The sequence below is a fragment of the Pristiophorus japonicus genome, chromosome 20 (assembly GCF_044704955.1).
Source record: "Pristiophorus japonicus isolate sPriJap1 chromosome 20, sPriJap1.hap1, whole genome shotgun sequence".
Lineage (NCBI taxonomy): Eukaryota > Metazoa > Chordata > Chondrichthyes > Pristiophoridae > Pristiophorus > Pristiophorus japonicus.
In genome coordinates this window covers 15,276,498-15,288,752 of record NC_091996.1, presented here as the reverse complement: position 1 = coordinate 15,288,752, position 12,255 = coordinate 15,276,498, and the positions used below count along the sequence as shown (strand labels likewise).

General features: G+C 44.1%; 1 protein-coding gene across 5 annotated transcripts in view; it reads right to left on the bottom strand.

Moving 5' to 3' along the window:
- The window catches only part of fubp3 (far upstream element (FUSE) binding protein 3), a 131,120-nt gene extending 124,764 nt beyond the window's left edge, over window positions 1-6,356 (bottom strand). For 3 of the 5 annotated variants that reach the window (XM_070863789.1, XM_070863790.1, XM_070863791.1), the window contains exon 1: window positions 6,215-6,355. In XM_070863789.1, the coding sequence (XP_070719890.1) occupies window positions 6,215-6,316 (102 nt within the window). In that variant the 5' untranslated portion in view covers window positions 6,317-6,355. Of the gene's footprint in view, window positions 1-6,214 lie in introns of all 5 variants that reach the window. The other 2 variants (XM_070863787.1, XM_070863788.1) reach the window with 1 other exon arrangement.
- Between the last annotated feature and the right edge of the window lie 5,899 nt (window positions 6,357-12,255).

The following is a 12,255-nucleotide window of genomic DNA, read 5'->3' as shown; positions in this document are numbered from 1 at the left end:
TTGCATTTATATTGCACCTTTAACAGCCTCAGGACGACCCAAAGCGCTTTACAGCCAATGAAGTACTTATGAACTGTAGTCACTGTTGTAATGTAGGAAACGTGGCAAATTGCGCACAGCAAGCTCCCACAAACAGCAATGTGATAATGACCAGATAATCTATTTTTGTTATGTTGATTGAGGGATAAATATTGGCCAGGACACCGGGGATAACTCCCCTGCTCTTCTTCGAAATAGTGACATGGGATCTTTTACATCCATCTGAGAGAGCAGACGGGGTCTCGGTCTAATGTCTCAGCCGAAAGATGGCACCTCTGACAGGGCAGCACTCCCTCAGTACTGCACTATGGTGACAGCCTAGATTTTTGTGCTCAAGACCCCGGAGTGGGACTTGAACCTACAACCTTCTGACTCAGAGGAGAGAGTGCTGCCAACCTACACACAAGTGTACACACACCCTTCAGAGACAGACCCACTTACTCATGTCGAAAAGAAGCTAGCAGCAAGACACGGCTAAGAGATAGCAACTTAGTGTTGGGAGGGGTACTGCTGAAGCTGTTCCAGCTACACACAGCATGCAGCACTGGTAAGCCTCCCAATTCTCATCGTCATTGTAGGCACTCAGAATCGAGGAAGACTTGCTTCCACTCCTGAAATGAGTTATTTGGTAACTGAACAGTCCAATACGAGAGCCACAGACTCTGTCACAGATGGGACAGACAGTCGCCGAGGAAAAGGGTGGGTGAGACAGGTTTGCCACACGTTCTTTCCACTGCCTGCGCCTGACTTCTGCACGCTCTCGGCGCTGAGGCACGAGGCGCTCAGCACCGCCCCCCCCCTCCTCCCCCAGATGCACTTTCTCCACTTAGGGCAGTCTTTGGCCAGGGACTCCCAGGTGTCAGTGGGAATGTCGCTCTTTATCAGGGAGACTTTGAGGGTGTCCTTGTAACGTTTCCTCTGTCCACCCATCTGTGAGCACCCTGCCCATGAGGGGACTGGCACACTGATTCATCTGAAGCCGAGCGGGAAGAATCCCTGTTCCGAATAACGTATCTTCCATTCCAATTACCATTAATAGGCAGCCTACTAGTCAATCATCAGTGCCATGAAGTATTGCAGACCAGTCGAGTCAAATCAGTCTCTTTACGATCCAAAATTCTGTGAAGACATTGCAGAATTAAAGATCTTGTGCAATCACATCACCGAGAGCATACACCAAGTGCTCCCTTATCTCTCTTCCCCCGTTCCATCACAGGTAAGACACCGAGTTGGAATTCTCCATAACAACAGCACGACTCATCTGATGAAGTGCTTGCAAATAAATGCCAAATTTGTAATTTTAAAAAAAGTTTTAAATCTTTCTTGCGCCGTACGCATTGTCACATTGAGCCATTACAACAGTGACTGCGCTCCAAAAGTACTTCATTGGCTGTAAAGCGCTTTGAGACATCTAGTGGTCATGAAAGGCGCTATATAAATCCAAGTCTTTCTTTCAATTAGTCTGGGAGGCCATTCAGGGCATAGAAAAAAAATGAAAAACACTGCGCGACTTGTGAATTATGCCACCCATGTCACGAGTGAGCCTACACATTGAGTTGTCATATTAAAACAGATCGGGTTTTTATGGTGCCCCATCTCCCAATTCCAGGACCCGTTGGGGAAGACCAAGGAAGGGAAAGTGCACCATCAGAGGAGCAAAGGGATAAACCATCCAATCCCCGACACAGCTTTCAAACCGCTGCTGCTGAATACAGGTGGTGCAGCCCCAATGACTGCAAAGCTGAAGTGACTTATGATCTGAATTCCACCCATCATTCCAACTCAGTTATATTAGAAAAACTCCAGGTTTGGTCAGTGTTGAGTTCGCTGGTGTTAGCCAAGGTGCCATAAATGGTCTGTGTGTCCTAGTGCCAGAGAGAAAGGAAGAAACAGCAAGGGGATCCTGCACGTGCTTACTGTCTGCCCAATGATCCCGACTGGAAAATCGGGATATGTGGACACCAGTAAGGACCGAATTGAATACAGCGGCGATATGTCCAACAGTGGCAGTACCTGCCAAGGCCCATGGGTAGAGTTTGGTAACTTGGATGAAGTACAACAGAACGCTCAGACACTGTACCCCATCTTGTGCCGGCACTATTAGGAAAGAAAAGGGAGCGGAGGGGAAGAAATAGAGAGAGACATCATACACCCAATATCCAAGCCTGCAGAGTTTTCACAGTGGTAGGAATTCTAGCTGCATTAACAGTAGAACCAGTGTGGAAGTAGAATGCTGGCCAACGCCTGACCATTACTCCAATGCCAAGTTCCAAATTAAAGTTGCATCACCCATACTTGTATCAGAATATAGTGTATAGATAGAAAATACATCAATATAATTGCCAAAAAGTAGTTTTTTAAAAATATTATGCTACAGCAGTTACATACAAGGTCAAACCGCGATTGCATTAAAAGAATGTAGCCTTTGAACATTAACTTCATAACATGTACGGTACTGGTTTAACATATAGGTCCTTTTTAAGCAAACATTGTTTAGATACATGGGGAAATGCAACTTTCCCTATTTTGGATCACCCGAAAAGTTCTTAAATAGAAAAACACAACTCTTGAATCTATAGAACTGAGCGTACTCCAATATTCAAGGCACAAAACGAGCAATGTGTTGGTACATGGAGTAGTCCAATGCAGCTCGAAGCACCACTGAAAATGCCCCACAAACAGCAGTGCCTTAAACTCTTTTAGTCAAGCAGATGGCGAGGCGAGAGATTTCACTGTTTCACACTTCATGGGCAATGTCCACTATAGAGAACCATGTTCGATATGGTCTGGATAGAACATTTTGAGATATAGAATACTACAGCAAACTACTAGTAATGACAGGCCCAGCAGCAGTAAATACAATTTAAGGTCATGAATAAAGATAGACAGCATTATGGCACATTAATACAGTTTGTCTATATTTTATTTGTATCTGTACACGAATTAAGCTTAGTGACAACACTGAATATGCAATAATACGCTAGTAAGTACTGGAACTAAATTAACTGAAACTCAAACTGTTTACTTTTAAAGATTGTTCTTGGTTTGGTCAATGAAGCAAAAATAAAACAAGACTTCACAGTCTCTGCCAAGTCTAGCTCTAATCCATAAACCAGCTCCTTTACACAGCAGCAGCAAGTCGAACTGGACCAATCCCCAATCAAGCATAGATTAAGAGCATCCCGCTACTAGTGAACACTATTAGTAAGGGCATTAGTGGATTTTGAAACACTAAACATGCAAAACCAACAACGCAATCATCACTACATTTGTCCCCAACAGGAGCAAAATGACCCTCCAATTAGACAACTTGTATCGACTGCAAGTGATACAATGTATATGCAAGGAGTATACTAAACTGCAACGAAATGACGAAAAAATAATGGATATTATGAATGCGATTGAAAGGCAATGATTCTCATCAGGGTGGCAGGAGGTCAGATGACATTTGACATTTCAATTTGATTATAACCTACCTTCTGAGCTCAAGGAAATTACAGCTTTTGATTACTCCAAAATAAGTATTTGGTGAGTTGGAGCAGGGCTTTGGGGCCTGGTTTTCTTTTGCTGCAGTGACTGCTGACTTGTGTGCTCCATATGACATATGCACTATGAGTTTAAATCAAGTGATCAACACCAGATGCCAGGGAAGCCATACATTCCATATAGGGTCTCAATAGAAGAGGTACCAGGGAACCACTACATGGCAACAGTCAGACAACATCCTCGGGACCAGGTGGCAAACTCGTACATCAGGACAATGGCAAATACACCGCAGTCGGTTATTGGTTTTAAGAATGGATCTTGCATATAGCTTATAATGACCCTGCCTGTGGAAATGATGCCAAAAGCAGAGGGTGAATAGTATTGTGAGATACTATAAATCTTATATCTTGAGACACAAAATATCATTCCTCTTTTTGTTGGCAAATAGGCAACAGATTACACAAGTTATTTTTTAAAAATGGAATTACAGGTACCAGGTATATCAAAGCTGGGGCCTAATCTCAAATTCAATTGAGACCACTCATACGAGCCCATAAGAATAGGTATTCTTCCTTTAAATTCACCGCCTAAAATGTGTTTTTTTTCAAATCAGGGCTATCAAAAACAATACCGAGAGAATTCCGGCAATGTCATATGTAATTGTCTGAAATAAAATTGGAACCTTGCAATCACTCCCAATTATTCACTGTTCATCATTTGCACAAAATATTAGGGGAGCCATTTTGCTCTGCAGATTTATTTAACCAGTAATGGTCCCTGTGATGCGTTAGCCCTTTAGTACATAAATAATTGATGAACTGTTGAATATGTGGTGGGGGGAATGGGGGTGGAAGAGTCACTGTCGTTCAACACAATAACTTTGTTAAAGCATATGCTTTCAAACTACTCCCTCATCGCCAAGGGGTTCACGATGGGATCCTGGAGGTCCGTTAGGACTTTAAGTTTCTGTTCAAATCACCAGATGTCAGTAGTTCTCTCTATTTGACAACTTCCTGGCATGTTACTTCTGCTGCTATATATACTATGATAGCATTGTTTTTCTTTTGGTATCTGAAACTTTCTTTCAAAAGTTAGGACAGGGATTCCAGAATGGCATCAGTGAGATTTCCACTGCTTTAACAGTTTGGAGAAGTCTGGGTTTTGGAATCTTTCAACCCAACAATTTATAAAACACCAGAAAATACAGCACAAAGCGACTGTGGCTTGGCATAGATTTAGAAATTTGCCTCTGTTGCTGGATCTCTAGAAATGATGCTGCTGGTTTAAGTCTCCACACTACAGGGAAATCAAGCCTATCTTATATTAAGGAACTAAATCACAGCTCACCCATATAAAATATCTTTTCAAAACTTAAGGCTTGCCATGTGTAATCCTGCCCATTAAGCTCGGAGATACTAATTTTAAAAGTGACAGATGTGCTAATCTTATACATTAAGTGATCCTCCACTCATTTAATGATCTCATTATTAAATTGTGTCACAAAATATGGAAACCCATTCGGCCAAGCTTAGCTTATCCAGCCAGAAAACACAGCTCCCCCTTCAAAGTGTCCAGATGCTGCAAATAACCACACGGCATATGTCTGTATTAGTCCATCCAAGAGTCCATCCTAAGTTTTGATCATGAAGTATGAAGGACGCCAGTCCTAAATTTGCCTTGCACCAATGTCAAAAGCTCGGGAGAATTACTATCAAGCGCAGAATATTCAATCTCCCATTCCCACCACCCCAATAACTCAAGCTTTCGCTTCCTTACAAGAAGACTGATTTTAAACTTTCTTCCCCTGCTTTATACAGGATTTCTAGGCACACAAAACCCGATGCACCTAGATTGAAATTCAAACAAAATTTCAAGAAGGTTGCACAATGCATGGACAGATATACCGTGGCTGGGGCCCTTGATAGAATGTCAAGTTCACCAAGATGAAACAAAATGTTTTCACCTCGGATACAACCCAGCTGCAGCAAAAACTACGAAACCACTGCATGTTTAGATAGACGTGTGGGGTTATAAGTGCTTTATTGCAGAGATAAAGGAGACTAGAGGATTAGGACACCTGTAACATACGGTCAGCAGTGCAGGCTTTCTGTGATGATAAAAGCCCAGTTGAAGTTTGAAACACTCTCCCTACATATATATGCAGGTGTGTGAGATTTAAAATCTTGAGGCAGAATTCTGACAGCACGGGTGTGTAGTGGATTTAACGCCCTGACGTTGGGAGCTTTGGGAGTGTGGCAGGCTCAAGGTGCTGAGATTGCGCTTGATCCTGGGGTGAGGGAGGGAGGAAGGAGATTTGTGAAAGAGTAAAGCTCTGGGGGTGGGTGGGTTTCTGGAGAAGTGCGCGGCTGAGGCCGAAGCAGAGAGCAGCCTAGGCCTCGGGCGCCATGTGTCTTGCAAACCCCCCTTTGGAAAAAGCAGTGAGGAAGAGGGGGTGGGGGGCTGCAAATGGAGGCGGTGCCGGGCCCGCCACAAGAGGCTTCGCTCTCTCTCTCTCGCTCAACCCCACCACCCCCCTGAACCGCCTCCACTCCCGCTCTCAGGCCACCGCCACACACACACACACACACACACACACACCAAAGCCGGGATCCAGCTCTTGCTTTTTATTTGTTGGGTTCTTGTTGTGAGTGTGAGTGTGGTGTGGTGTGGTGTGGGTTTTTTTTTTTACCTGCCGCGCCCTCTGCAGCGCGTCGGCGAAAGCTTCCACCTTGGGGCCGGCGGCGTTGAGGCCGAGCGCCGCCGGGGTGAGGATGCTGCCATACTCCGCCATTCCCGTCTCCTCGAGAGAGCATACTGGGAAAAAGCGGAAGCGGAAACAGCGTCGCTACAAATCTCTCTCCTCCCTCCTCCCTCCTCCCTCCCTCTCGCGAGATCTGGTCGCCCCGCTCCGCGGCATAGAGCACTTTCACCGTGACCTCACTCCCGACGCCGCGCGCGCGCCGGCCCTCGCTTCCGGGGACACTGCCCTTCCTGTCTCTCCCAGCATGGTCACAAGAATGGTTGCAGCACAGGAGGCCAAGCGGAGGGAGGGGAGACTGGAGTGCCTCATCATAGCCGGCAATAGAATTTGGGTTTGTTAAGTTTTCCTTTTAATTTGTTTTTTTTAAATTTGCACTTTAATTTTGATGTGTTAAGTTTTCCTTTGAATTTCTTTTTAAATTTGCAGTCTTTATTGGTTGCGCCCTCTTTGAAAAGGGAACCGCAAGCTCAACTTTAAATTGGCAAGACAAAAGCCAAATACGGCAGATGATGGAATCTAAAATTAAAACAGAAAATGCTGGAAATCTCAGCAGGTCAGGCAGTATCTGTGGAGAGAGAAACAGAGTTAATGTTTCAGTCGATGATGAAGGGTTGATTTCCCACATTTTTCTGTTTTTGTTTTAAATTGCCTATAGCCAGTACAACAACTTGTACTTATATAGTGCCTATACTGTAGTAAAATGTCGCAAGGTGCTTCACAGGAGTTAAGACAAAACAAATAAATTTGACACTGAACTGCATAAGAAGAAATTACGGTAAATTACCAAAAGCTTGGTCAAAAAGGTAGGTTTTAAGGAACGTCTTAAAGGAGGAAAGAGAGGAGAGGCGAGGTTTAGGGAGGGGGTTCCAGAGCTTGGGGCCTAGGCAGCTGAAGGGACGCCCACCAATGATTGAGCGATTATAATCAGGGATGCTCAAGAGGGCAGAATTTGAGGAGCACAGACATCTCTTGGGGGGTGGGGATTATTGTGGGGCTGGAGAAAATTAGAGAGATAGGGAGAAGCGAGGCCATGGAGGGATTTGGAAACCTGGATGAGAATTTTGAAATCGAGGTGTTGCTTAACCGGGAGCCAATGTAGGTCAGCGAGCGCGGGAGTTGATGGATGAGCGGGACTTGGTGCAAGTTAGGACATGGGCTGCTGAGTTTTGGATGACCTCAAGTTTACATAGGGTAGTATGTGGAAGGCCAGCCAGGAGTGCTAGTGGTAAGACTGTAATAAGGAAAGAGTCAGCACTGGAGGCCAGAGGGACTGGAGTGCATCATCACAACTGGGAACAGAATTTTTATTTGATTTATTAAGGTTCCTTTCAATTCTTTTGTTAATTTACAGTCTTTATTTGTTGTGCTCCTTTAAAAGTGGGCACATGCTTGTGCAATTGCCGACATGAAGAAAATTCAGCGCAGAAGGAGGCCATTCGATCCATCGAGCCCATGCCGGTTCTCTGCAAGATCACTCCAGGCAGTCTCACTCCCCCGCCCTCTCCCCTTGGCCCTGCATTTTTTTCCCTTCAGGTACTTATCCAATTCCCTTTTGAAAGCCACAAGTGAGTCTGCCTCCACCATCCTTTCAGGCAGGGCATTCCAGATCCTAACCACTCGCTGCGAAAAAAGGTTTTCCTCATGTCGCCTTTGATTCTTCCTCAATCATTCTTCCTCTGGTTCTTGACCCTTCTGCCAATGGGAACAGTTTCTCTTCATCTACTCTGTCCAGACCCCTCATGATTTTGAACACCTCTATCAAATCTCCTCTCAATCTTCTCTGCTCTATGGAGAACAACCCCAGCTTCTCCAGTCTATCCACGTAATTGAAGTCTCTCATCCCTGGAATCATTCTCATTAGTCTTTTCTGTGCCCCCTCTATGGCCTAAAGTGCAGTGCCCAGAATTGAACACAATACTGCAGTTGAGGTCGAACCAGTGTTTTAGAAAGGTTCATCAGAACTTTTTTGATTTGCCTCTATTAATGAAGCCCAGGATCCCGTATGCTTTTTTAACCACTTTCTCAACCTGCCCTGCCACTTTCAATGATTTGTGTACATATACCCCCAGATGTCTCTGTTCATGCACCCCCTTTAGGATTGTACCCTTTAGTTTATATTGCCTTTCCTCGTTCTTCCTACTGAAATGTATCACTTCACATTTTTCTGCATTAAGTTTCATCTGCCATGTTTCACCAGCCTGTCTGTCTTCTTGAAGTCTATCACTATCCTCCTCACTGTTCACTATACTTCCAAATTTTGTGTCATCTGCAAATTTTGAAATTGTGCCCTGTACACTAAGTCCAAGTCATTAATATATATCAAGAAAAGCAGAGATCCTAGTACTGACCGCTGGGGAACACCACTGTATACATTCCTCCAGTCTGAAAAACAACCGTTCACCAATACTCTCTGTTTCCTGTCACGTAGACAATTTCATATCCATGCTGCCACTGTCCCTTTTATTTCATGGACTTCAACTTTGCTGGCAAGCCTGTTATGTGGCACTTTATCAAACGCCTTTTGGAGCGCCTCTCAGCATGTTTCAATTCATATCTAGTTTTATGGGGGGGTGGGGGGGGTTCTAACAACAAAAAATTGAGAAAGTTATTAAAAAGTTGCAAATAAACAATCCAAACCAACACAACCAAAAGTAGAAAACAATTGTTTTTTATATATTTTATTAGTAATGACCTGGACTTGGGTATACTGGGCATAATTTCAAAGTTTGCACATGACACAAAACTTGGATATGGAGTAAACAATGAGGAGGATAGTAACAGACTCCAGGAGTACATAAACAGACTGGTAAAATGGACAGACACATGGTAGATGGAATTTAACGCAGAGAAGTGTGAAGTGATACATTTTGGAAGGAAGAATGAGGAGGGGCAATATAAACTAAATGGTACAATTTTAAAGGGGGTCCAGGAACAGAGAGGCCTGGGGGTTTGCGTGCAGAAATCTTTGAAGATAGCATGACAAATTGAGAAGGCTTGTTTAAAAAAAAAACAGACGTGATCCTTTGCTTTATAAATATAGGCATAGAGTACAAAAGCAAAGAAATTATATTAAATCAATGTTCCAGTTAAACTGTGCAGCCACGCAGTCTGGAGGTCCCGCGCAGCTGGCTCACCAGCTTTTAAATGGAAAAATTGCGCATGCGCGGAAATTTGATTGGACTGCACAGCCCAGTAAAGGGGTCACGCATCCAAAAAAAACAATTAGAGGGAACATTTTGTTAAACCTTTAATAATCACTGTGGAGTATTGTGTCCAGTTCTGTGCACCACCGTTTAGGAAGGATGTCAAGGCCCTGGAGAGGGTACAGAGAAAATGCACTAGAGTGCTGCCAGGTATGAGGGATTTCAGTTACACGGAGAGACAAGAGAAGCTGGGATTGTTCCCCTCAGCAGAGAAGGTGAAGGGGAGATTTAATAGAGGAGTTCAAAATCAGGAAGGGATTTGATAGAGTAAATAGGGAGAAACTGCTTCTACTGGATGAAGTGTTAGTAACCCGAAGACACAGATTTGAGGAAATTGGCAAAAGAGCCGGAGGGGAGATAAGGAGAAATTTTTTTACATAGCGAGTTGATCTGGTCAGGAATGCACTGCCTGAAAAGGTGGTGGAAGCAGATTTAATAGTAGCTTTCAAAAGGGAATTGGGTAAATACTTGGAGGGGGAAATTGCAGTGCTATGGGGAGTGGGACTAATGGATTGCTCTTTCAAAGAGCCGGCACAGTCACGATGGGTCAAACGGCCTCCTTCTGTATTGTAAAATACTATGATAAAAAAAACAAGCAAATATACCATTGAAAAGCAGTCATTTCAAAGAGTAATGCTACAATCATCAAACTTACTGAAAAATAAATCATGGGCTATGCAGCTACAACAGTTTTTTTTTTGAAAGAGCCTGGTAACTTCGAGTATCTGAAAAGATTTACTGAGATCTCCAGAGGTGCCATCTTACCTGAGCCAGAATATCATCTTTCTGTGTTTGTTCCCATAATTATTACTATTAATCCTGTTAAATTCACAAGCCTTTGTTGTGTTCAGTGCACTCAGCCATTTTTTGATATCAGGTGGAGTGAATCGAACTAGCTGAAGACTGACATGGCGGGGACCTCAGGAGGATCATCCACTTGGCACTTCTGGCTGGCGGTGGTTGCAAACCCTTCAGCCTTGCCTTTTGTCCCACCGTCATTGAGAGTGGGGATATACATGGAGCTTCCTCCCCCCATTAGATGCTTAATTGTCCAGCACCATTCGCGGCTGGATGTAGCAGGACTGGACAGCTGTGTCCTGGTCTGTTGGTTGTGGGATCACTTAGCTCTGTCTGTAGCATGCTGATTTCTCTGTTTAGCATGTAATCCTGTGTTGAAGCTTCACAAGATTGACACTTCATTTTCCCGGTGTTGCTCCTAGCATGCTCTTCTACACTCCTCATTAAACATAAGGGTTGGTTATCTGGCTTAATGATGATACGGAGTGAGGGCCATGAGGTTACATATTGTGGCGGTGTACAATTCAGCTGCTGCTGATGGCTCACATGCCCAGTTGTGAATTGTTAATTCTGTCCTTAATCTATTTCCCTTAGCCTGGTGGTAGTGCCACACAACATAATGGAGGGCATTCTCAGTGTGAAGATGGGACTTGGTCTCCACCAGGATTGTGCAGTGGTCACTCTTACCAATACCATCATGGACAGTTGTATCTGCGACAGGTAGATTGGAGAGGACAAGGTCAAGTAGGTTTTTCCTATGTGTCGGTTCTCTCACCACCTGCCACAAGACCAGTCTGGCAGCTATATCCTTCAGGACTTGGCCAGCTCAGTCAGTGGTACTCTTAGTGATGGATATTGAAGTCCCCCACTCAGAGTATATTCCAAGTCCTTCCTCCAAGTTGATGGAGGGTGGCAGGTGGTAATCAGCTGAAGGCTTCTTTGCCTCTGTTTGACCAAGGCCACTCCCACCCAAGTGTATACCACTTTACCCCACCTCTGGTGGCTCTGTCCTGCCGATGGGACAGGACATACCTAGGGATGGTGATGGAAGAGTCTGGGACATTGGCTGACAGGTACAATTCTATGAGTATGACTATGTCAAGCTGTTGCTTCACTAGACTCTGGGACAGCCCTCCCAACCTTAAATCAGTCCCAGATGTTAGTGAGGAGGATTTTGCAGGTTCAACTGGCTGGATGTGACTTTGTCTAAGTATTAGCATGGATGGAGGATTGGTTAATGGAGAGAAAACAGAGATTAGGGATATAACCTGTCATCTCAAATTCTGGCCGCTTGAGCATTCCTCATTATAATTGTTCAACCATTGGTGGCCGTGCCTTCAGCTGCCTGGGCCCAACCTCTCCGCCTCTCTACCTATCTTTCCTCCTTTAAGCTGCTCTTTAAACAAGCTTTTGATCATCTGGTTTAACTTCTTCAGTGGCTCAGCATCAATTTTATCTGTTTGTCTGTAACACTGCTGTGAAGCACCTTGGGACGTTTTATTACATTAAAGGCGCTATATAAATAAAAGTTATTATTATTTTCAGGTTGGCAGGCTGTAACTAATGTGATGCCACAAGGATCAGTTATTTACAATCTATATTAATGACTTAGATGAAGGGACCGAGTGCAACGTATCCAAGTTTGCTGACGATACAAAGCTTGTTGGCAAAGTAAGCTGTGAGGAGGATGCAAAGAGCCTGCAAAGAGATGTGGACAGGTTAAGTGAGTGAGCAATAGGTGGCAGATGGAGTATAATGTAGGGAAATGTGAGGTTATTCACTTTGGTAGGAAAACAGAATATTTTTTAAATGGTAAGAAGCTATTACATGTTGGTATTCAGAGAGTTATAGGTGTCCTTGTACAAGAAGCATAGAGAGTTAGCATGCAGGGCAGCAAGCAATTGGGAAAGCAAATGGCATGTTGGCCTTTATTACAAGGGGGTTGGAGTACAAGAGTAAGGATTGCTA